Source organism: Ranitomeya imitator, chromosome 6 (genome assembly GCF_032444005.1).
Source record: "Ranitomeya imitator isolate aRanImi1 chromosome 6, aRanImi1.pri, whole genome shotgun sequence".
NCBI classification, from domain to species: Eukaryota; Metazoa; Chordata; class Amphibia; order Anura; family Dendrobatidae; genus Ranitomeya; species Ranitomeya imitator.
In genome coordinates, this window is record NC_091287.1 from 95,688,472 (window position 1) to 95,712,072 (window position 23,601).

Sequence of the window (23,601 nt, forward strand, 5' to 3'; positions counted from 1 at the left end):
GAGTACCTCAAAAACGTTCAACACCAAAGGGAAAATGGAGTAAGCCATGAACCACCGCAAGGAGGGCTACAGTGGTCCAGACTTATTATGGGAAAGCAGATGTGATTTTATGGCAGCTCATGCATTTGGTGACACACTCTACAACTAGCCGAAACCTAGTAATGTTCTGGGGAAATTCACTCGTCACTATTTAGGTGCTGCCCTCATATGTCCTGGTGACTTGATTTTGGTTTCCCATGTCCTATAGGACCACCATTCTGTCCATGCCTACTTGCCTCCTCCACAGTTTCTGATTTTTCTCATTTATTTTGCATTCAGTTTAAAAAAAAAATAATAAAAAAAAAAATTATATCTATATATATATATATATATATATATCTATATATATATATATATATATATATATATATATATATATATATATATATATATCTTACACCATTTTCTCTTTGGTGTTGTATTGCCAACAGTTGTACACACAGTGCATGGAGCAGTGTAATGAATGGGCAGATACTACTTCATTTTAAGAGGCATTTCAGTGGCATGTTCCCGACATTAGTGGGGGTCCCAGGAGTTGGAACTCCAGGGTCGTCACAATCCTATAGATAACATGCCAAAACGGAACAAGCCCTTTAAACAGCCATGTACTTGATGTGATTGGGCAAATGTGACTTCAGTGTCTGTCCAGCTTTCGACAGAAGAGGTCATAATACTCAGCATGAATATCCTGCATTGTTACTAAGTATCGACCCCTTCACATGATTGTACAAATCACAGCAGTTGTTCATTAACCCCTTCAAGACCCAGCCTATTTTGACCTTAAAGACCTTGCCGTTTTTTGCAATTCTGACCAGTGTCCCTTTATGAGGTAATAACTCAGGAACGCTTCAACGGATCCTAGCGGTTCTGAGATTGTTTTTTCGTGACATATTGGGCTTCATGTTAGTGGTAAATTTAGGTCAATAAATTCTGCATTTATTTGTGATAAACACGGAAATTTGGCGAAAATTTTGAAAATTTCGCAATTTTCACATTTTGAATTTTTATTCTGTTAAACCAGAGAGATATGTGACACAAAATAGTTAATAAATAACATTTCCCACATGTTTACTTTACATCAGCACAATTTTGGAAACAAAATTTTTTTTTGTTAGGAAGTTATAAGGGTTAAAATTTGACCAGCGATTTGTCATTTTTACAACGAAATTTACAAAACCATTTTTTTTAGGGACCACCTCACATTTGAAGTCAGTTTGAGGGGTCTATATGGCTGAAAATACCCAAAAGTGACACCATTCTAAAAACTGCACCCCTCAAGGTACTCAAAACCACATTCAAGAAGTTTATTAACCTTTCAGGTGCTTCACAGCAGCAGAAGCAACATGGAAGGAAAAAATGAACATTTAACTTTTTAGTCACAAAAATTATCTTTTAGCAACAATTTTTTTATTTTCCCAATGGTAAAAGGAGAAACTGAACCACGAAAGTTGTTGTCCAATTTGTCCTGAGTACGCTGATACCTCATATGTGGGGGTAAACCACTGTTTGGGCGCACGGCAGGGCTTGGAAGGGAAGGAGCGCCATTTGACTTTTTGAATCAAAAATTGGCTCCACTCTTTAGCGGACACCATGTCACGTTTGGAGAGCCCCCGTGTGCCTAAAAATTGGAGCTCCCCCACAAGTGACCCCATTTTGGAAACTAGACGCCCCAAGGAACTTATCTAGATGCATAGTGAGCACTTTGAACCCCCAGGTGCTTCACAAATTGATCCGTAAAAATGAAAAAGTACTTTTTTTTCACAAAAAAATTCTTTTAGCCTCAATTTTTTCATTTTCACATGGGCAACAGGATAAAATGGATCCTAAAATGTGTTGGGCAATTTCTCCTGAGTACACCAATACCTCACATGTGGGGGTAAACCACTGTTTGGGCACATGGTAAGGCTCGGAAGGGAAGGAGCGCCATTTGACTTTTTGAATGAAAAATTATTTCCATCGTTAGCGGACACCATGTCGCGTTTGGATAGCTCCTGTGTGCCTAAACATTGGCGCTCCCCCACAAATGACCCCATTTTGGAAACTAGATCCCCCAAGGAACTTATTTAGATGCCTAGTGAGCACTTTAAACCCTCAGGTGCTTCACAAATTGATCTGTAAAAATGAAAAAGTACTTTTTTTTCACAAAAAAATTATTTTCGCCTCAATTTTTTCATTTTCACATGGGCAGTAGGATAAAATGGATCATAAAATTTGTTGGGCAATTTCTCCCGAGTACGCCGATACCTCATATGTGGGGGTAAACCACTGTTTGGGCACACGGCAGGGCTCGGAAGGGAAGGCGCGCCATTTGACTTTTTGAATGGAAAATTAGCTCCAATTGTTAGCGGACACCATGTCGCGTTTGGAGAGCCCCCTGTGTGCCTAAACATTGGAGCTCCCCCACAAGTGACCCCATTTTGGAAACTAGACCCCCCAAGGAACTTATCTAGATGCATATTGAGCACTTTAAACCCCCAGGTGCTTCACATAAGTTTATAACGCAGAGCCATGAAAATAAAAAATAATTTTTCTTTCCTCAAAAATGATTTTTTAGCCTGGAATTTCCTATTTTGCCAAGGATAATGGGAGAAATTGGACCCCAAATATTGTTGTCCAGTTTGTCCTGAGTACGCTGATACCCCATATGTGGGGGTAAACCACTGTTTGGGCGCACGGCAGGGCTCGGAAGGGATGGCACGCCATTTGGCTTTTTAAATGGAAAATTAGCTCCAATCATTAGCGGACACCATGTCACGTTTGGAGAGCCCCTGTGTGCTTAAACATTGGAGATCCCCCAGAAATGACACCATTTTGGAAACTAGACCCCCAAAGGAACTAATCTAGATGTGTGGTGAGGACTTTGAACCCCCAAGTGCTTCACAGAAGTTTATAACGCAGAGCCATGAAAATAAAAAAAAAAATTATTTTCTCAAAAATGATCTTTTAGCCTGCAATTTTTTATTTTCCCAAGGGTAACAGGAGAAATTTGACCCCAAAAGTTGTTGTCCAGTTTCTCCTGAGTACGCTGATACCCCATATGTGGGGGTAAATCACTGTTTGGGCACATGCCGGGGCTCGGAAGTGAAGTAGTGACGTTTTGAAATGCAGACTTTGATGGAATGCTCTGTGGGCGTCACGTTGCGTTTGCAGAGCCCCTGATGTGGCTTAACAGTAGAAACCCCCCACAAGTGACCCCATTTTGGAAACTAGACCCCCAAAGGAACTTATCTAGATGTGTGGTGAGCACTTTGAACCCCCAAGTGCTTCATAGAAGTTTATAATGCAGAGCCGTGAAAATAATAAATACGTTTTCTTTCCTCAAAAATAATTATTTAGCCCAGAATTTTTTAATTTTCCCAAGGGTAACAGGAGAAATTTGACCCCAAAAGTTGTTGTCCAGTTTCTCCTGAGTACGGTGATACCCCATATGTGGGGGTAAACTACTGTTTGGGCACATGCCGGGGCTTGGAATTGAAGTAGTGACGTTTTGAAATGCAGACTTTGATGGAATGCTCTGCGGGCGTCACGTTGCGTTTGCAGAGCCCCTGATGTGCCTAAACAGTAGAAACCCCCCACAAGTGACCCCATTTTGGAAACTAGACCCTGAAAGGAACTTATCTAGATGTGTGGTGAGCACTTTGAACCCCCAAGTGCTTCATAGAAGTTTATAATGCAGAGCCGTGAAAATAATAAATACGTTTTCTTTCCTCAAAAATAATTATTTAGCCCAGAATTTTTTATTTTCCCAAGGGTTACAGGAGAAATTGGACCCCAAAAGTTGTTGTCCAGTTTCTCCTGAGTACGCTGATACCCCATATGTGGGGGTAAACCACTGTTTGGGCACACGTCGGGGCTCAGAAGGGAAGTAGTGACTTTTGAAATGCAGACTTTGATGGAATGGTCTGCGGGTGTCACGTTGCGTTTGCAGAGCCCCTGGTGTGCCTAAACAGTAGAGACCCCCCACAAGTGACCCCATTTTAGAAACTAGACCCCCCAAGGAACTTATCTAGATATGTGGTGAGCACTTTGAACCCCCAAGTGCTTCACAGACGTTTACAACGCAGAGCCGTGAAAATAAAAAATCATTTTTCTTTCCTCAAAAATTATGCTTTAGCAAGCATTTTTTTAGATTCACAAGGGTAACAGGAGAAATTGGACCCCAGTAATTGTTGCGCAGTTTGTCCTGAGTATGCTGGTACCCCATATGTGGGGGTAAACCACTGTTTGGGCACACGTCAGGGCTCGGAAGTGAGGGAGCACCATTTGACTTTTTGAATACGAGATTGGCTGGAATCAATGGTGGCGCCATGTTGCGTTTGGAGACCCCTGATGTGCCTAAACAGTGGTAACCCCTCAATTCTAACTCCAACACTAACCCCAACACACCCCTAACCCTAATCCCAACTGTAGCCATAATCCTAATCACAACCCTAACCCCAACACACCCCTAACCACAACACTAACCCCAACACACCCCTAACCCTAACCACAACCCTAATTCCAACCCTAACCCTAAGGCTATGTGCCCACGTTGCGGATTCGTGTGAGATATTTCCGCACCATTTTTGAAAAATCTGCGGGTAAAAGGCACTGTGTTTTACCTGCGGATTTTCCGCGGATTTCCAGTGTTTTTTGTGCGGATTTCACCTGCGGATTCCTATTGAGGAACAGGTGTAAAACGCTGCGGAATCCGCACAAAGAATTGACATGCTGCGGAAAATACAACGCAGCGTTCCCGCGCGGTATTTTCCGCACCATGGGCACAGCGGATTTGGTTTTTCATATGTTTACATGGTACTGTAAACCTGATGGAACACTGCTGCGAATCCGCAGCCAAATCCGCACCGTGTGCACATAGCCTAATTCTAAAGGTATGTGCACACGCTGCGGATCCGCAGCAGTTTCCCATGAGTGTACAGTTCAATGTAAACCTATGGGAAACAAAAATCGCTGTACACATGCTGCGGAAAAACTGCACGGAAACGCAGCGGTTTACATTCCGCAGCATGTCACTTCTTTGTGCGGATTCCGCAGCGGTTTTACAACTGCTCCAATAGAAAATCGCAATTGTAAAACCGCAGTGAAATGCGCAGAAAAAAACGCGGTAAATCCGCCATAAATCCGCAGCGGTTTAGCACTGCGGATTTATCAAATCCGCAGCGGAAAAATCCGCAGAGGACCAGAATACGTGTGCACATTCCTAACCCTAACCCTAGCCCTAACCCTAGCCCTACCCCTACCCCTAACCCTACCCCTAACCCTACCCCTAGCCCTAACCTTAACCCTAACCCTACCCCTAACCCTAACCCTACCCCTAACCCTAACCCTATTCTAACATTAGTGGAAAAAAAAAATTTCTTTATTTTTTTATTGTCCCTACCTATGGGGGTGACAAAGGGGGGGGGGGGGGGTCATTTATTATTTTTTTTATTTTGATCACTGAGATAGATTATATCTCAGTGATCAAAATGCACTTTGGAACGAATCTGCCGGCCGGCAGATTCGGCGGGCGCACTGCGCATGCGCCCGCCATTTTGGAAGATGGCGGCGCCCGGGAGAAGACGGACGGGACTACGGCTGGATCGGTAAGTATGATAGGGTGGGGGGGACCACGGGGGGGGGGATCGGAGCACGGGGGGGGGGAATCGGAGCGCGGGAGGGGTGGAACGGAGCGCGGGGGGCGTGGAACGGAGCACGGGGGGGCTGGAATGGAGCACGGGGGGGTGGAACGGAGCACGGGGAGGGTGGATCGGAGTGCAGGGGGGGTGATTGGAGCACAGGGGGGTGATTGGAGCACGGGGGGAGCGGACACGAGCACGGGGGGGAGCGGAGCACTGGACGGAGGGGAGCCGGAGCAGTGTACCGGCCAGATCGGGGGGGTGGGGGGGCGATCGGAGGGGTGGGGTGGGGGCACACTAGTATTTCCAGCCATGGCCGATGATATTTCAGCATCGGCCATGGCTGGATTGTAATATTTCACCCGTTATAATGGGTGAAATATTACAAATCGCTCTGATTGGCAGTTTCACTTTCAACAGCCAATCAGAGCGATCGTAGCCACGAGGGGGTGAAGCCACCCCCCCTGGGCTAAACTACCACTCCCCCTGTCCCTGCAGATCGGGTGAAATGGGAGTTAACCTTTTCACCCGATCTGCAGGGACGCGATCTTTCCATGACGCCGCATAGGCGTCATGGGTCGGAATGGCACCGACTTTCATGACGCCTACGTGGCGTCATGGGTCGGGAAGGGGTTAATTGGTGTCTCCTGGAAAGGCCATGAGATAATGCAGGAGGAATCGCTGGGCAAATGGGGTTGGTAGGTTTGTGCTGATGGCTCAGGACACTTCACAGACAAAGGAACGCCTGGCCTAGTGATTACTTAGTATCTAGTTCATTTTCCCAGGTAAGCTTGATTCATTATATAACCTGTGGATATTTACCCCCCAATATAAAACAGAGCCCACTACAGGTTTGTATGTGAGGCCTAATGCAGTGAGCTGATGACATTGCCCCCTGACCAACCAGGCTGTGCAATCATGGTAAAGGGCTATTGGAATCAAATCTTATTAGTTTGTGTCCTACTGCACTGATATCTATAATATGAACCCTGCATATAAAGAAATCATTTAGCCTTGAATGAACGACATAAAAATGTTTTTCACAATGCGCAAATGACAGCAATTATAGGCAACATATAATTTCTCTTAATTACTGCAAACAGCACAGTAATTTCTACTAATCATGCCCTGACATTGCCGGTCGCTCACATGTAGGTTTATACTTTTCAATATGTAATTAATCTCGAGGAATAATTATCACAACCTATGTTTAGTAGAATGAAAAGTTATGACAATGATTTGTATAAAGAGCTCATTTATAGGTGATACATTTACTTTATCTGAAATATGCACATAGTGCAAGATATACGGTACATCGAGAGTACACATATTTGTTGGAAATTGGAAATATTGTGTAAAATTTTAGCAGGAATTCCGCCAGATAATACAGGCACCTTAGCAAATTTATAACAAATTGTTCAGATTTTGGAGAAGATTTGACTGTGCTTTTGCTGCTTTGTTCGTGGTAAAATTACGGTAAAACACCAAACTCACCTCTCCTACTGGCCTCCCATGATGACAACTTGTCCCATGTGGCCATGGCAGTATGTAACTGAGGTGAGACATCCAGGCAAAGGAGCCACGGGAACGCCAGGTGAGATGAGCATATAGGTTTTTATTTTTAATTTTAAACTTTGTGTTTTTTTTCCCTGGAGTTGCAGATTTGCTATGGATTTTCAGATAATCTGCAGTAATATTCATAACTGATGGAGATTGTGAGTACTCATTAAAGGGAAACACAGGCAACATGAATCAAGAGACTGTCAGAGCTAATACATCCATGCACAGGTGTTTCTCACAAAATTAAAATATCATCAGAAAGTTAATTTATTTCAGTTCTTCAATACAAAAAGTGAAACTCATATATTATACAGAGTCATTACAAACAGAGTGATCTATTTCAAGTGTTTATTTCTGTTAATGTTGATGATTATGGCTTACAGGCAGCCAATGAAAACCCAAAAGCCCTTATCTCAGTAAATTAGAATAATTAGCAAAAAATACCTGCAAATGACTCCTAACATAGAGCATGCTGCTGTGCTCTATGGGTGACACATGCCAAAGTGTGTCATATTGGCATATTTTTGTGCCAATTGTAGGACAATGCTTTTATGCTGAGCAACGACGTAGAGATTTTCACTAAAAAAGTACCTTAAATGCTTAAGATAAATATATTTTAGAATAAACGTTAGTGAGGTTATTTACGTGCAGTGCTGTGGTAGGAAACTCAATTTTTGCCCCTGGTGAAGGGAAGTAAGTACGGTAATGTTGGTTCTGTAGGAGCAGCTTATCATATAGCTCTTGATAAAGTCGTTGACTCCTATAACGTAACTGATGAGACAGTTAAAACGTCCGCTACTGTTAGGCCCCTTTCACACACCAGTTTTTTGCTATCAGTCGCAATCCGTCGAATTTTGAAAAAAATGGATCCGGCGACCGATGCCGCCACATCCGTTTTTTTCTCATAGACTTGAACTAGCGACGAATTGCGATGGATAGCCTCACGTTTCATCCGTCGTACGCCGGATTCGTCGAAAATTGTTTGTCCGGCGGCCGGAGACAACGGACAAAGTAAAGTTTTTTGTGTACGTCGAAAAATCGAACAGCGACAAATCCGGCGACGGATTCCATTTTTTTTAAACTGAGCATGCTCCGATTTATTTAGGATCCAATTAGCCAGATCCGCTAGTTTGATCCGTCGAAAAAACGAATCAGTCGCATCAGTTTTTCACAATCTGCGATGGATCCGTCGAGCCACCAGATTGTGACTGACTGCAAAAAACGGATGTGTGAAAGGGGCCTTAGACTGCTTCATTTGTTACACCACATGGACTATTGGACAGATTGTCCCTGCAAATGGCATGACCTTGAAATTCACTTGGTGACATTTTTATGGTTTGTACATTGTTCCTTTCCCCAGACAGTGGCACCATGGTAAATGCTGTCTAATGTCTCCATCACATATTGTGTATATTTTACTTTATTGTGTTACTTGGCCTTTGAAACAACAGTCGTGCTTCAAGGCAGACTTATCTAATGCATACATTTCACAGAATATTGGCAGCGGGAAGTAACAGTTCATGTGACAGATGGGTGCGCACAGCACATCAGGTGGAAGGTAACACTAATAACGTAAAGATGATGTACTGTAACATCTGGGAAGACTGAACATTGCATTAGGCATCAGCGGTGACACAGGAGGCCTGTGTATAATGGGCAATAAGAATGGACTTCAAAAAATACAAGCCTGTTACTGATTGCCTGGGGTAGCACCAATGTTTGTTTCTGGCATTATAGAGAGTCTGCCAGCACAAAACGAATATTCAAAGCAAGCACAGGCGCTCGGTGTACCCTTGGCTAAACCGTTCAATACAACATCCCACCTACTTGTTTTCTATGTACCTTGATCCAGCACGATCTCCTGTAAAGTCAGACCTGTCAATCAAGGAACAAATAGATGCATAACGAGTAGGATATGGTGCACTAAACTGCTTGGCCACACCAAGGATACACCTAGTGCCTGTGCTTGCTTTGAACAGTTATTTTGTGCTGACAAACTCCTTTGTTTGTACATATTAAACAATTTTTTTTTTGTTTAAAGCAAGGTATACACCCCAACTCTCACCCCCATCGCTGCAGTGCAGGCCGTTCTAGGGATCTCAGGGACATGAAGTGATGACGATCCATTCTTTGGTCACCTGACCACTGTAGCTTTTGATTGGTGCCACGATCAGGTCACTAACGTTATGGGAATCGCCATTAATCCCATAGTATATCAAATACACAGTTTCCTCAGTCATTGCCCCATAGAAGATGTACATGATATTCTGACATTAAACTTTGTAATAATAAATGCTCTTATGTTATCTTCTAGGAGTGACAAGAAGTACCGTGAACCATGCCAGTCCCTCCACCACCTCCGGCACCGCCGCCACCTGCACCCCCTCCGCCACTTGCTTCATCCCAGGTATTGCTTTTCCATCAAATGTAGACTATATTCACATTCCTGTGTTATCATTAGAGGGGTTTTCTGTAATTGATCCTGCAATAACATAGTATTATATATTTGTGGCTGGTCCTCCAACATGAGAGAAGTTTGTTATAATGTCTAATGGAGGGATAACCCTTTCTATGATATCCACAGGCTCTAGTGTTTCTGCAGGACACCACTCTTATGTGGATACAGGGCCGGTGTTAGGGGCAGGCAGACCAGGCAGCTGTGTAGAGCCTCCGTTCCCCCAGGGGCCCCCAGCTGAGCCAGTGGACAATAATAGTACTATTATTTATATATATATATATATATATATATATATATATACTATAATATATACTACTATAATAATAATACTAATAGCGGCACACCACACGGCCGCTGAAGGGCCTGGCGCCGTCCCCCCACATTGCTGATTCAACTTATTCGCATCATAGATGCTGATAGAGTTGAAAGCAGTGATGGAGGAGAGAGCAGGCAAGCAATGACGTCACTTCATCGTGTGCCACGCTGTGCCAGCAGTGGAGCCGATGAGACCGAAGCAGAAGAGCCTGGAGCAGTGCGGGGAGCAAGGAGGAGGGGTGAGTATTGTGCAAGTGTGTGTGTATGCATTTTTGTGTGTGTGACTGCACTATACTATGTGTTGAGGGGAGCTGCACTATACTGTGGGTTGGGGGGAGCTGCACTACACTGTGTGTTTGGGGAGATGCACTATACTGTGTGTGGAGTGGGGCTGCATTATACCAAAAATAAAAGGAAAAAGTATAACCTCCCAGAAACGTAAACAGACTGTAGGAATACAGCTGGAATTTACAAAGCAAGGTAAACCCTTTAGCTGAAGAGCTGGAACTCCTGAACACAAATCCACCAAGAGGTATAGCCAGCAAGGAAGTGCAGTGAGCGTGAACGTATAAAATCCCACACAGAATGTGATAAGGCAAACTAAAAACGGGAAGATGAGGAACAATAGGAGAGGATCAAACCAAGGAAGGAAAACAAAGACAATGGAAACCATCAGCATTTGGGTAGGGAAGAAAGGGTAGAAGCTCAGCAGATAGAGGAACCGACCAAGCAGCAACAGGCAACGTGATCAAATCCCCAAACTGAGCCATGACACTATCTTTCCCTACTCAGTGTTCATATGTTTTTAGTGGGGAGGGAGGAAAGAGCAGCTGACAGAGCTCATCTTACCCTGAAAACAAAAAAAGATCGGAATCGAAAGTTCAGCTGACTGATCCTTCCTCTCCCCAGTCACCACAATTATGCCTATTGTGCTCAGGGCAATTTGTAATCGTTCTGCAGTGAGTTCAGAGCAGAAGTATCCCACAACAGACAGGCTGTTCCTATGTGATATAATGACAGCTCCAATCTCTCTGCAGAGCAACTACAAGATGCGTGAGCACAAGAGATATAAGTGTGATTACACCTCACACACTGAGAAACCTGCTCTAACCTATTGTGGGAACATGCTCTTTTTCTGCTGTGTGTTGCTGCCTGCTTTTGATAGGTAAGCTCATATAAGAAGTACACACCCCTAATGAAATCTGTCTTATAACACCAACTAGAACTTTAAAAAAAAGTTAACTCATTGGGTGCCAAATACTTTGATTGCTAATAACCCTGCAGCAGGCGAAAAAACCTCCGCCCAAAAAATAACCATTTTATTCCACTGTACAGCCACTATTACATCCTGTGTCCAGTTCAAAGTGGAAAATTTAGTGGAAAGTCCTCTTTAATTGAAACGGAACAACTTCTTGAAATAACACTGAAAAATAACATATGACCTTTCTTGATCTTGGAAATTATTTTTCCATCAGAGACAGTTGCTGCAGTTAGTAAAAACAATGACTTTAGCACAGGGCGTCTTCTTGTGTAACAGAGGAATGTGGCAGCTGGGTACGTTTGTTCCCGCTCCAGTTGTCTTATGCTGTGATGGCCTGAGAACAGATTTACTACTTCTTGCTGTAGTATTGGTGCATACAATGCACAGCTGTCCACAACACCATATGGAAGACTAATTTAGACCATAAGTCTCCTTATGGCATTTAGATCTAATGGATTGTAACGGAGCGTGTCATCTGGTGGCACTTTCACTAATAATAGTACCATTTCTCCTTGGGTCCATGTTAGAAAATGTACAAGAAAAGAAGAAAACTGTAGCTTTCATTTTGAAAACTGGACCAATAAAAAGTTCTTCCTTAGTTGATAAAATGTAGTGTAAAATCCTTCATTGTAAAGTCTTGTTAATGTTCCCTTCAGCTCAGTGCCAATCTAGTGTGGGTCAGTGTCAATCTGTAGCATCATGTGTTTTAGTTTATGATATGATTATTGTTAGGATTTTACGTTACACTCAAGACAAAAAGAACCAAACTGAAATGTAGAATTTATCTTTCCATACACTTATGGCATAAAATCACTAATATTTATTTTTAAAATTGGCAGATACGCCAGTGCAGTCCATCATGTGGTCCTCTGCCTATATCTGTGCATTACTGCAGCAATTACATGACCTACATCCTGGCTTCACCACTGCAGCTAGTGATGGGTTTCAGTGGTCAGATAGAAGAAAAGCGGGTTGGGTGTCCATCTTCAGGCCACAATTGTGGAAGTCTGTGCCGCCTCCTAACTGCTCCCTTGGGGTTCCTTATTGGCAGGCCTGCAGCAGTGACTTCCCGTATAAAACACGTGACCGCTGCAGCCAATCCCTGACACTGAATCTTGTGGTGTCTTTCTCTGCATCATCGCCAATTTGGCCTAAACATAAGCAGCCCATCTAACTCCCGTAGCATTGTCTCATTATGGCAGCCTTTATCTTGATGTCTTGTTATGGCATCTGGATATCATTGGTTATTTGTCTGGGGACTTCTCGGTCATTCTAGGGGATGTTTTTCCCATTCTTCTTTAGAATGTTGCTTGAGTTTACCGAGGATTGTGGGCTTTGTCTATGCACAGCTTCCCCTGACACACCATTTTAATTGGGCTGAGGTCTGGACTGCACCATTGCAACACCTTGATTCTGTTCTTTCTTAATCATTCTAATACAGATTTGCTGTTTGCTTGCAATCATTATCCAGTTGCATTAGCCATTTTCAAGCAAGCTTTAGCTTTTGGATAGATGGCCTTACTTTTGAATCGTTGTAGTGAATTTGCTAGGACGTCCACAGCTGAGAAAATGATTAACTGTCTTTAAAGGGGTTGTCCATTACTAGGACAACCTCTTCTTAAACTAAAGGTTTGGCCCTATAAAATAATAAAGTCTATACTCACCTCCCGTGTCGGCGCCGTTCCTGCGATGTAGTCACTCACTCTCCCCGGGGCTGTGATACGCGCTGGCGTCACTGTCTCCACCTTCGGACAAACTGAACATGAAGCGGAAGCCAGGAATCCGCTAGTGCCGACACCGCTGGAACGAAGCTGGCACGGGAGGAGAGTATAGGCTTTGTTATTTTATCGGGGCAGAACATGTAGTTTAAGAATGAGTTGTCCTAGTAGTGGATGACCCCTTTAAATGTTTTCTCACTGTAGAATGATAGACTCCAAATAGTTTGGAAATGGCTTTATTAGCCTTGCCAGAGTGATGTCCAGCAACGATATATTCTTTAAGATCATTGCTTGTAATTTTCTTCCTTGGCAGTGTGGCAGCGCATATCTAATGGCCCCAGACCAGAATTCTGCATTTTTGTCTAGTTTTTGTTAAATAAATAATGACGCAGTGTACTTTATCTTCATCAAAGGTTGCATTTACCTAATTTTAAGATTTCTTTAATTACCGTATGTCCTGATAAGTAAAATCATAGAATTTTAAAGTTTTAGGTTATAGGTGTTTCTCATAATTATACTAGTCATGATTAGCCACAGACAATCAAGCTTTGGTCTAGTAATCCTGTTTTTGCAGGAAAAGCCTCTGATTTTATAGGTATTAAACATCACCTCATTTCTCATTTTTTCACTTACTGATCAATAACAAGCATTGATTTATCCTGAGTCTCTATTTGAACATGCACTTGCTTTACAGTGAAGACAAAAGTACTATTTTTGGAACAAGAACTCCTGGCAAAGGTTTTGTCCCATGATAGCTATGCAGCGCTTATCTCTGCGGGAACAGCAAGGGAAGAGGAAGAGTGATGGTCTAACAGTATAATAGTGGAATCTATTGCCGAGCAGTATGCTCACAAAGAAGGGACTATGGGGAAGTCCAAAGTGTAAAAAGGTCAAATCCGGATGTTTTTTCCATGCTTATTTTCCGCATATCATTTATCTGTACACAGTATAACAATACTGGTTCAGAGTTTACTCTCTCATTATGTTGTCAGCATATCTGTAATAATAAAACACACCTTAGTACGCAGTGGTAGTTATTCCTTTATGTGCAGGCCTGAGTGCTCTCTAATACTGAGCCCCATTACAGGGAAAAAAATAAATTATATATATATATATATATATATATATATATATATATATATATATATATATATTTATTTATTATGGGGTACGGAAAGTATTCAGACCCATTTAACTTTTTCACTCTTTGTTTTATTGCAGCCATTTGGTAAATTCAAATTTTTTTCTCCATAATGTACACTCTGCACCCCATCTTGACTGAAAAAAAACAGAAATGTAAACATTTTTGCTAATTTAATATGAAATAAAATCTGAAATGTCACATGGTCATAAGTATTCAGACCCTTTGCTCAGTATTCAGTAGCAGCTCCCTTTTGAGCTAGTGCAGCCATGAGTCTTCTTGGGAATGATGCAACAAGTTTTTTCGCACCTGGATTTGGGGATCCTCTGCCATTCTTCCTTGCAGACCCTCTCCAGTTCCGTCAGGTTGGATGGTGAACGTTGGTGGACAGCCATTTTCAGGTCTCTCCAGAGATGGTCAATTGGGTTTAGGTCAGGGCTCTGGCTGGGCTAGCTTTTATCCTGTGTGATCAGTCTGTTGAAAAAGTCCTCCTGTTTTCCATGGCACATCGTCAATAGAGCCTGAGAGCATTCGACTCATTCCTGCTTCTGGAATGGTGTGAGCAGCCGGGGAACCCAGCGAGCGGATACCTTATGCATGTGAAGATGGTCTTGGATGATTTTTTCCACAGACCCCACACTAATCTTGGCATTTTGGGCTAGGTGGCGAATGTTTACGTGGTGATTTTCCAAAATGGCGACCTCCACTTGCTGAATGGTTTGTTCATCAATAGCAGAGAGGGGTCACCCTGGAATTGGAGCTGTTTGCACCGAAGTCCGACCATATTTGAATTGGCCAGTTCTTGACTACATCATTTGATGGGGAATCATCACCATAAACCTCTTTTATCTCTTCAAACGTCTCCTTTGGTGTGCGGCCTTTCACGTAAAGGAACTTGATGACTGCGCTGTATTCCACTGGGTAAATTAGCAAAAGAGAATGGATTCTACAAATGGATAATGATATTAAACAGATGTCAAAATCCATAATAGATGCAAGCTGAAGGTTTTACAATGGCCCTCACAGTCCCCTGATCTGAACAACATTGAAAGATGACCCAGGAATCCCACAGAACTGGAAGAATTTTCCAAGGAAGAATGGCTGAAAATCAATCAAACAACATTTGAAAGACTCTTGGCTGGCTACAATGATCCTAAACACACGTCAAAACAATGATCCTAAACACACGTCAAAATCCACAATAGACTACCTCAAAAGCCACAAGCTGAAGGTTTTACAAAGGCCCTCACAGTCCCCTGGTCTGAACATCATTGAAAATCAGTGGCAAGACCTCAAAATAGCAGTGCATGCAAGACGCCCCAGGAATATCACAGAATTGGAAGAATTTTCTAAGGAAGAATGGATGACAACCCCTCAAAGAAGAATTGAAAGTCCATTAATTGGCTTCAAAAAGCGTTTACAAGCTGCGACACTTGCAAAAGGGGGTGCTACAAGGTACTAACAATGCAGGCTAAAATACAGAATCTGTCATCTTTAACTTAAGGCCTTTTAGAGATCATTTTATTTTAAACTTGCTTAACAGTCATTTTGACCAGGGGTACCCAAACTTTTACATACCACTGTATATTATCGCTACTTTTTTCTCTCATGTAAATAATGCAACCACTGCTCAGGCCATGCATTTAGCCCCCTTCTCTGTACCACAGGAGGTCACTTGGCTGCTAGCAGTAATAGTTTTAGTAATAGTACACATATATATGACAAGGAGGTGTCGCTGTACAGAGTGTACGGAGATAAGCGAGGGAGGCAATGTACAGGTTGAGCTGCGGGTGCACTGGCGGCAGCCCAGGAGATCATAAAGACAGAAGCCTAGACATCTCCTTTAAGTGTGTATCTTATTGATAGCACAACCTTTATGTACCACCACCCTTCTGAATCATAAGGCGTCTTCACCTTTGCTCCTTGCTGCAGGTTAGTTACAAGCGGAGCACATTAGTCACCTCCGCACGTATACAGCGCTGCACATATACCAGGAGATATAGCAGGGAGCATGTATTATTTATTTGTGGATCTGTTTCCGCGCAGAACATGAGCTGTGTAATCAGACTGTTCTTCTCCTTCCTCCCACCGTTCTCAGTTGACATTCCTTGTCATGCCCCCACTCTTTGTCAGCGGAAATGTGCTGGCACCGTCCCTCATAACACATACATGCTGCCATGAAAACCGCCAGTCCTTAAAGGGGAATGTACCCATGTCCTCGCATTACTGGATGTGTGCAATTCTCTGCAAATAATAATACTGTTATAGTACAAAGAGAAGATGGTTATCTGCATTAAGACTGCTACTTTCTACTCTGGTACTTGTAGTTCCACATAACAACAGTTTTTTTCCAGTAAGTGTTAATAATTTTATACATCAGGTAGCTATGTGCACACACTAGTCTGTATATTGTTCCCAAGAGATCTCAGGTTGTATTTGTTAACATCGGGCGTGTATGCGTACGTGGACGGCAGGTTCCATGTCTGTGACCACAGGACATACGTTGTGTACACAGTCCCATTTACATGTTCAGATTTCTTAATATTGATAATGTAATTGATCAATCAGCAGGCTTTTGCTATGTAATCTGAGGTAGAGGCCGAGACAGAGATTTCAGAGATGTGTCACTTATTAGGCTGTGTGCTGTTGTTTCCATACAATTAATGTTTTATCATCTGGAGATTATCGCTGCAGCATTAGGTGCCCACATGCCAAGTGGTTCATTCACACTCTTTCCTTGGATATATTACCGTATATACTCGAGTATAAGCCGACCCGAGTATAAGCCGACCCCCCTAATTTTGCCACAAAAAACTGGGAAAACTTATTGACTCGAGTATAAGCCTAGGGTAGGAAATGCAGCAGCTAACGGTGAATTTCAAAAATAAAAATAGATGCTCCATACCGTTCATTATTGCCCCATAGATGCTCCTTATAAAGCTGTGCCATATATAATGCTCTGCACCGTTCATGGCCCCATAGATGCTCCATATAAAGCTGTGCCATATAGAAAGCTCTGCACTGTTGATTATGGCCCCATAGATGCTCCATATAAAGCTGTGCCCCATATATAATGCTCTGCACCGTTGATTATGGCCCCACAGATGCTCCTTATAAAGCTGTGCCCCATATAGAATGCTGTGCACCGTTGATTATGGCCCCATAGATGCTCCTTATAAAGCTGTGCCCCATATAGAATGCTCTGCACCGTTCATTATGGCCCCATAGATGCTCCTTATAAAGCTGTGCCCCATATAGAATGCTGTGCACCGTTGATTATGGCCCCACAGATGCTCCTTATAAAGCTGTGCCATATAGAATGCTCTGCACCGTTCATTATGGCCCCATAGATGCTCCATATAAAGCTGTGCCATATATAATGCTCTGCGCCGTTCATTATGGCCCCATAGATGCTCCATATAAAGCTGTGCCATATATAATGCTCTGCGCCGTTCATTATGGCCCCATAGATGCTCCTTATCAAGCTGTGCCATATAGAATGCTCTGCACCGTTCATTATGGCCCCATAGATGCTCCTTATAAAGCTGTGCCCATATATAATGCTCTGCGCCGTTCATTATGGCCCCATAGATGCTCCTTATCAAGCTGTGCCATATAAAATGCTGCTACTGCTGCAATAAAAAAAAAAAAATCACATACTCCCCTCTCTTGCTCAGGACGCCGGCGCTTTCAATATTTACCTGCTCCTTGTGTGGCTCCGTCTTCAGCACTGACGCTCAGCAGAGGGCGCGCATTGACTACGTCACCGTGCCCTCTAACCTGAGTGTCACTTAACGAGGACGCTAGAGACGGAGCTGCACCGGAACGAGGAGCAGGTAAATATCTCGCAGCGCTGCCCTCCCCGTATACTTACCTGCTCCCGGCGCGGTCCCTGCAGTCCCTGGCTTCCCCGGCGCTGCAGCTTCTTCCTGTATTGAGCGGTCACAGTTACCGCTCATTTACAGCAATGAATATGCGGCTCCACCTCTATGGGAGGTGGAGCCGCATATTCATGACTGTAATGAGCGGTACCATGTGACCACTCAATACAGGAAGAAGATGCAGCGCCAGGAGAAGCAGGGACTGCAGGGACCGCGCCGCAGCAGGTAAGTATAACTAGACAGCCCTCCCCCTCCCCTACCGACCCCCGGGTATGACTCGAGTATAAGCCGAGAGGGGGACTTTCAGCCCCAAAAAATGGGCTGAAAATTTCGGCTTATACTCGAGTATATACGGTACTTTTTTTCTGTAAAACATATTTTCATTGTGTAAAAGTAAAAACTTAAATTGTTACCGTATTTTAAAAATCAGTAGTACACATGAAAATAAGCAACTTTGTAATATATGTTATCAGAGAAATCTGCTTCTTTCTCCTCTCCCAGAGTTGATCAGTCATTATCAAAATTCTCAGTTTTTGTGTAAAATTTGTATTCAGTGAAGACTTTCCCATTACTGAGAGAGGAGATGGCGGCTGCTACTGATGAGAGTCTGTGTAGATGGAGGACGGAGGAGCTAGAGGCAGATTTTACACAAGAATTGAGAATTTTTGATTAATGACTGATCAAAAAAAGTTACCAATTTTCATGTATACTATGGATTTCTGTAATAAAAATTAAAACGACGGTAACGCTTTAAAAAAAAAAATAGAAAATTCAGTAAATGGTGACATAAAAATGCTGGGCACGGTGGGTGAATGGTGGGTTATTTTGGGCATAAAACCCAAAATATTAATAAATATTAATAAATATTAATAAAAGCTAATACATATGTACCACAAAATGCTGCTAGTAAAAAATAACTCCTCCTACAAGGCAAAACTATTTTCAGTGAAGTGAGTGACAGAAGACATAGTAGATAACAGAAAAACTGTACTATCACAAGCATGTAATATATTGCCCGTACCACAAATGGTATTTCCGGTAAGGCACAATTAGGGACATTGTGAAGATCCTCAGTTACAAAAAAAAAAGAAGTTAAAGTGAGTCTGTCATCCCTGAATTGCAAAGTGAGCTAATTACACAGTTCTGTAGGGGACTTAGCCCTATAAAAATCATATTAGCAGTATACATTTCACTTGTCGTTAGTTTGTTCTGTTTCTATCACATATGCAAATGAGGGGGCTCTGCTGCACCCTTGGTGTGGCCACGAGCTCTGTGCACCGTTACGCCACTCTCAATTTGCACCAAAGCCCCTTCATTTGCATACGGCATATAAAGAGTTTTCAAAACTAATGACAACAATGAAATGTATACTACTAATATAATTTTTATAGGGACTAATTCCCCTACATAACTGTTTAATTAGTTCAGTTAGCATTTCAGGGGTGACAGACTCCTACACACTATCATATAGTACTATCTATGAAGCATCTTCCATTGTGTTCAGTGCTGCCACCTTGTGGATTAATTCAGTCATTTAGTAAATATAGTTTTGTTCAATTTACTTATCTAATGTATTTCTGTGCGTTTTAGGTTCTTTTATAATTAAAGGGGTTTTCCACATTCGTCTTTTTACTAATTCATTGAAGCAGTGTTAGAAATAATCAAATCATCCGGCACTCACCCTCACCAGGCCCAGATCTGGTGAATATTTACCAGCAACAACACTGCAGCCAATCACTGGGCTGTGTGATAGACGACACAAAGCGCTGAGCTCAGTGATTGACTGCAGCACTGTTGATGCGATGTCACTGCTAGAGCCAGTAAACAATCACTTGAGCGGCCGTATATACTGAACTACTTAATGCCAAACTAAGGCATTTCTGGATCCATCAGGACGTGTCTGGTTTTTATTAGCCAGGATGGTAGCAAATACTTGTCGTATTAAAGAGGTTAAAAAAAAACAGTCCTACTGGTCCTTGTGACATGTCCTGCAGCACTGATATCCTGACCATGTGTATGTGACTGCTGCAGCCAATCACCGGTCACGTTCTGGCAATGCTATCATAACCACTGAGGCTAGTGATCGGCTGCAGCGGTCATGTGGTAAACACACAAGGCCCGAATCATTTAGGCTACGTTCACACGGTGCGGTTTTTGCTGCGGATGTTACTTCCAAAAGAGTCTGACGTTCATTTCTGGCATAATTTATGCCATTAAAATGGTGTAAAACGTGATGAATTTTTCGGGCTGGCTACGTCGCGCCCCTGCTCCATTACACTCCTGTGTATGGGAGAATAGGCTGAGATGGCTGGTGGCGGACTGGTCGGTCGAAGCACTGTTTGCCTGACAGCCGACAGCCATCTACTGTGTATAGCAATCCTTTAAACCTCTTAAAAATCTGATAAAAACAGGTTGCATTCACCCCGTCCATTTTAGGGACTTACTAGGGTTCAGTCAAATTGCGTTGTTTGCAGTGGGAAATCAAATGAAAAAGCAGAGACTCACGGATATACTAAGACCAACAGATCTAATGCCAGTCTAAATAAAAAGATACTGATTTGTGCCAAATTTGATAAAAGTCGCACACTCCTGCTAATTGGGAAAATCACATTTACACTTGATCTAAGCGCCGTATAGTTTCACCATTTTCAGTCTTTTCCTTAATAAATACTTCATCTTACAGATCTCGCCGCTTTTCAGTTTTGTCAAGTGCAGAGAAGTGCTGCCAATTTGTTTCAGATAATCATTTGTGACTTATGAGCGCCGTTGATGCCAAAAATGTACGTGCACTGCTTGAATGGTTTGTGTAAACTCAGGGCAGGGAAAACTGGATACAATATGGGTCAGAACAGAGTCAGAGAAGAGGAGATCAGATAATTCTGTCCCATCTAATGCTATAAACTACTGAAAAGAAGATGGGATAAGTACATTTTTCAATGTTAATAAAAATAAGCATAATTATATATTTTAAATCTGTGATTTTAATTTTTTTTTATATGGCAGGGCCGATCAGCGCCTCCAAAACTGAAACAGGAGACCGGAGGAGGAGGAGGAGGAGGGAGATCCGCATTACTATCAGACATTCAGAAAGGGGCGCGCTTAAAGAAAGTCACGGAAGTCAATGACCGGAGTGCTCCAGTAATAGAGAGTGAGTGCTTTCATCCCACTCCATTATGGCAGAGGATTTCAGTTTTTATGTATCTCTAATGCACACTCCTATCTATCAGATCAGCACAATGTGCCACTTATCTCGCCAAAATTAGCTAATACGCTTCGCTGAAAGCTGCTTTACTTGAAAATCTGGATTTCAGCTACAGAGGGCAGGGTTTACAGCATGGCTGAGCAAATACAGCTGATCTGTAAAATATTTATTTTTGTTTATTATGATGGGAAAAAAAAAAAAAAAAACCCTACAACTTTTTTTTTATAGGCGTGAATAAAAAGCTGTCTGACTAAAGTGAAAACATGATTGTGGTTAGTACATGGATTGGTTGAGTAATACACCACAGGAATACAGGCATGGGGAAAACAAAAGGAGATTCTGTCTGGCCCAAAATTCATTCTGTAAAATCAGAATTAACTACTAAACTGCACAATGCCTTCTTCATCTTATGTCAAAGGGGTGGTCCGAAACTAACATTGATTTAATCCTAACTGACCTATTTAATGTAATAATCTAAAAGCTTTTCTAATATACCTTGATGAAAAAGTCCTTGCTGTTCCATCTCTGCTCTATGTAACAGCTTTATTTATTTTTTCTTTACTAACTTCCGGTATGATGACATTTCGTTTGAGATTCCCCAGTGGATGCTGGGACACTCAAACAATATATCATTGCCTCTGTCCCCACCCTGAAATGAAGGATGCCAGTGACATGTTTCAGTGGCTGGGCTAGTCCCATCTCTACGGAGCAGGCGTTGCTTGCCAATTCTTAGTGCAAGCTCCCTTTTCACTGCGTGATATCCTTTTTAATGCACAGTGACAGTGCGCTCTCTTGCCGACATTGCAAGGAGAGCAGAGACCAGCCAAACGTCCACAAGTGACGTCACTTTCAGGGGCAGGACTGGTGTCTGCTGTTCCTGCTCGCTGGGTTCTCTTCTGCACAGTGACAAAGGAGCTCGTACTGCACATACTTTGGAATTCACATCAACACACGCTCAATAGAGCTAGGACTAGCCCAGCCACTGATGACACTTCATTTCAAGATGGGGACAGAGGCTGAGATTATTACATTACATTGATAAACATTTAGAATTAAAATTAAGGTTAGGTTTGGACCACCGCTTTAATGCTCTATAAATAGAGGTTAATAATAGCAACAGTATATTTACTAGAACTTGTCAATCTATGAATTAACGTCTTAAGACTGAAAGGGGCTGCCATTACTTTACAAGTCCCTTTTATGTGAGCTGCCACCGATAAGCTCTTTTGCAAATACATTGCTTTCCCAAATCCTTCTGTAACGTGGTCACATGATTTCTGGCTGAAAATCATCTGACTTCCTGTGATGTCACATCAGATTTTCCCTGACTTCCTGTGATGTCACATCAGATTTTCCCTGACTTCCTGTGATGTCACATCAGATTTTCCCTGACTTCCTGTGATGTCACATCAGATTTTCCCTGACTTCCTGTGATGTCACATCAGACTTCCGGGTTTTGGGATCTGGCATGACATAAGTGTCATGTGACGTTCATTGTGTGTAGGTGGCGGGGCTCTATTCAGCAGAGCTCACTCACTAGGTCTCTGCATAAGGCTACAGACACAGCTCCCCCATCTCTGCACTTCTCTCCCACCAGAGCTCTCTTGTATCTCGGACAGCACATTATACTGAAGCTGTGTGTTTAGGCAGAATTACAATGGTGTGCTCACTGGTGGCTTGTAGCCCTGCACAAGGAATGATGGGACTTGTAGTCAGAAGAGACAAGAGGACTTTGAAAAGTAAGTGATGCCAGGGCACAGGAAGTGAAACAGAAAGGCAAAAACATGAAAATTGTCAGAAAAGTATGGCAAAACCAGTAATTGAGTTAGAGTAGCGGACATCCTCATACATATGTACAGGAGAGTCAAAAAGTAACTCCGGTTATATTAAAACCTTTGTTGGGCACACGTATCAGCAATTTCTGTACAACATGGCTGACTCCCCAGTCGATGCTGTGCAGGTTTGACCATATTATGTCAGTTCATTTTTGACTGAGGTGCAAGAAGCAATGTCTGACCCCCTGTGATATGCATGAAAGTAGTGTGCAGTGATTTGTTTTTGTGGTCTGAGGGTGTGTATTTATCGAAGTCTTCGTGTACAGTATGCAGAAAGTGTTTTGTTATGAAGAAGTTTATATTAAAAGGAACCAGTCAGCAGGATTGTGCACGGTATCTACACACAATGTCAGGTCGGCGCCGTTATATTGATTAAAATGATACCATGGTTGATGAAATCCGTCTTGTGGTTGTTAAATCTTTATTTTCAGTTTGTAGTTAATGATATGCTCGTGCAGCGGGGCGGCCTGTGGGGGTCTTCATGTGATGGTCTGATTAGGTGTTCATAATGCAGACTGCTGACAGGTCACTTATCCCTCACTGACCTGCCCCCTAGTTTACATAATTAATATT

General features: G+C 42.6%; 1 protein-coding gene across 2 annotated transcripts in view; it reads left to right on the plus strand.

Moving 5' to 3' along the window:
• Nucleotides 1-23,601, plus strand: part of WIPF3 (WAS/WASL interacting protein family member 3) — a 53,312-nt gene that overhangs the window by 16,516 nt on the left and 13,195 nt on the right. For both annotated transcript variants that reach the window (XM_069729935.1, XM_069729936.1), the window contains exons 2-3: nucleotides 9,532-9,624; nucleotides 20,995-21,139. In XM_069729935.1, coding sequence (XP_069586036.1) covers nucleotides 9,556-9,624; nucleotides 20,995-21,139 — 214 coding nt within the window. In that variant the 5' untranslated portion in view covers nucleotides 9,532-9,555. The remainder of the gene's footprint in view (nucleotides 1-9,531; nucleotides 9,625-20,994; nucleotides 21,140-23,601) is intronic.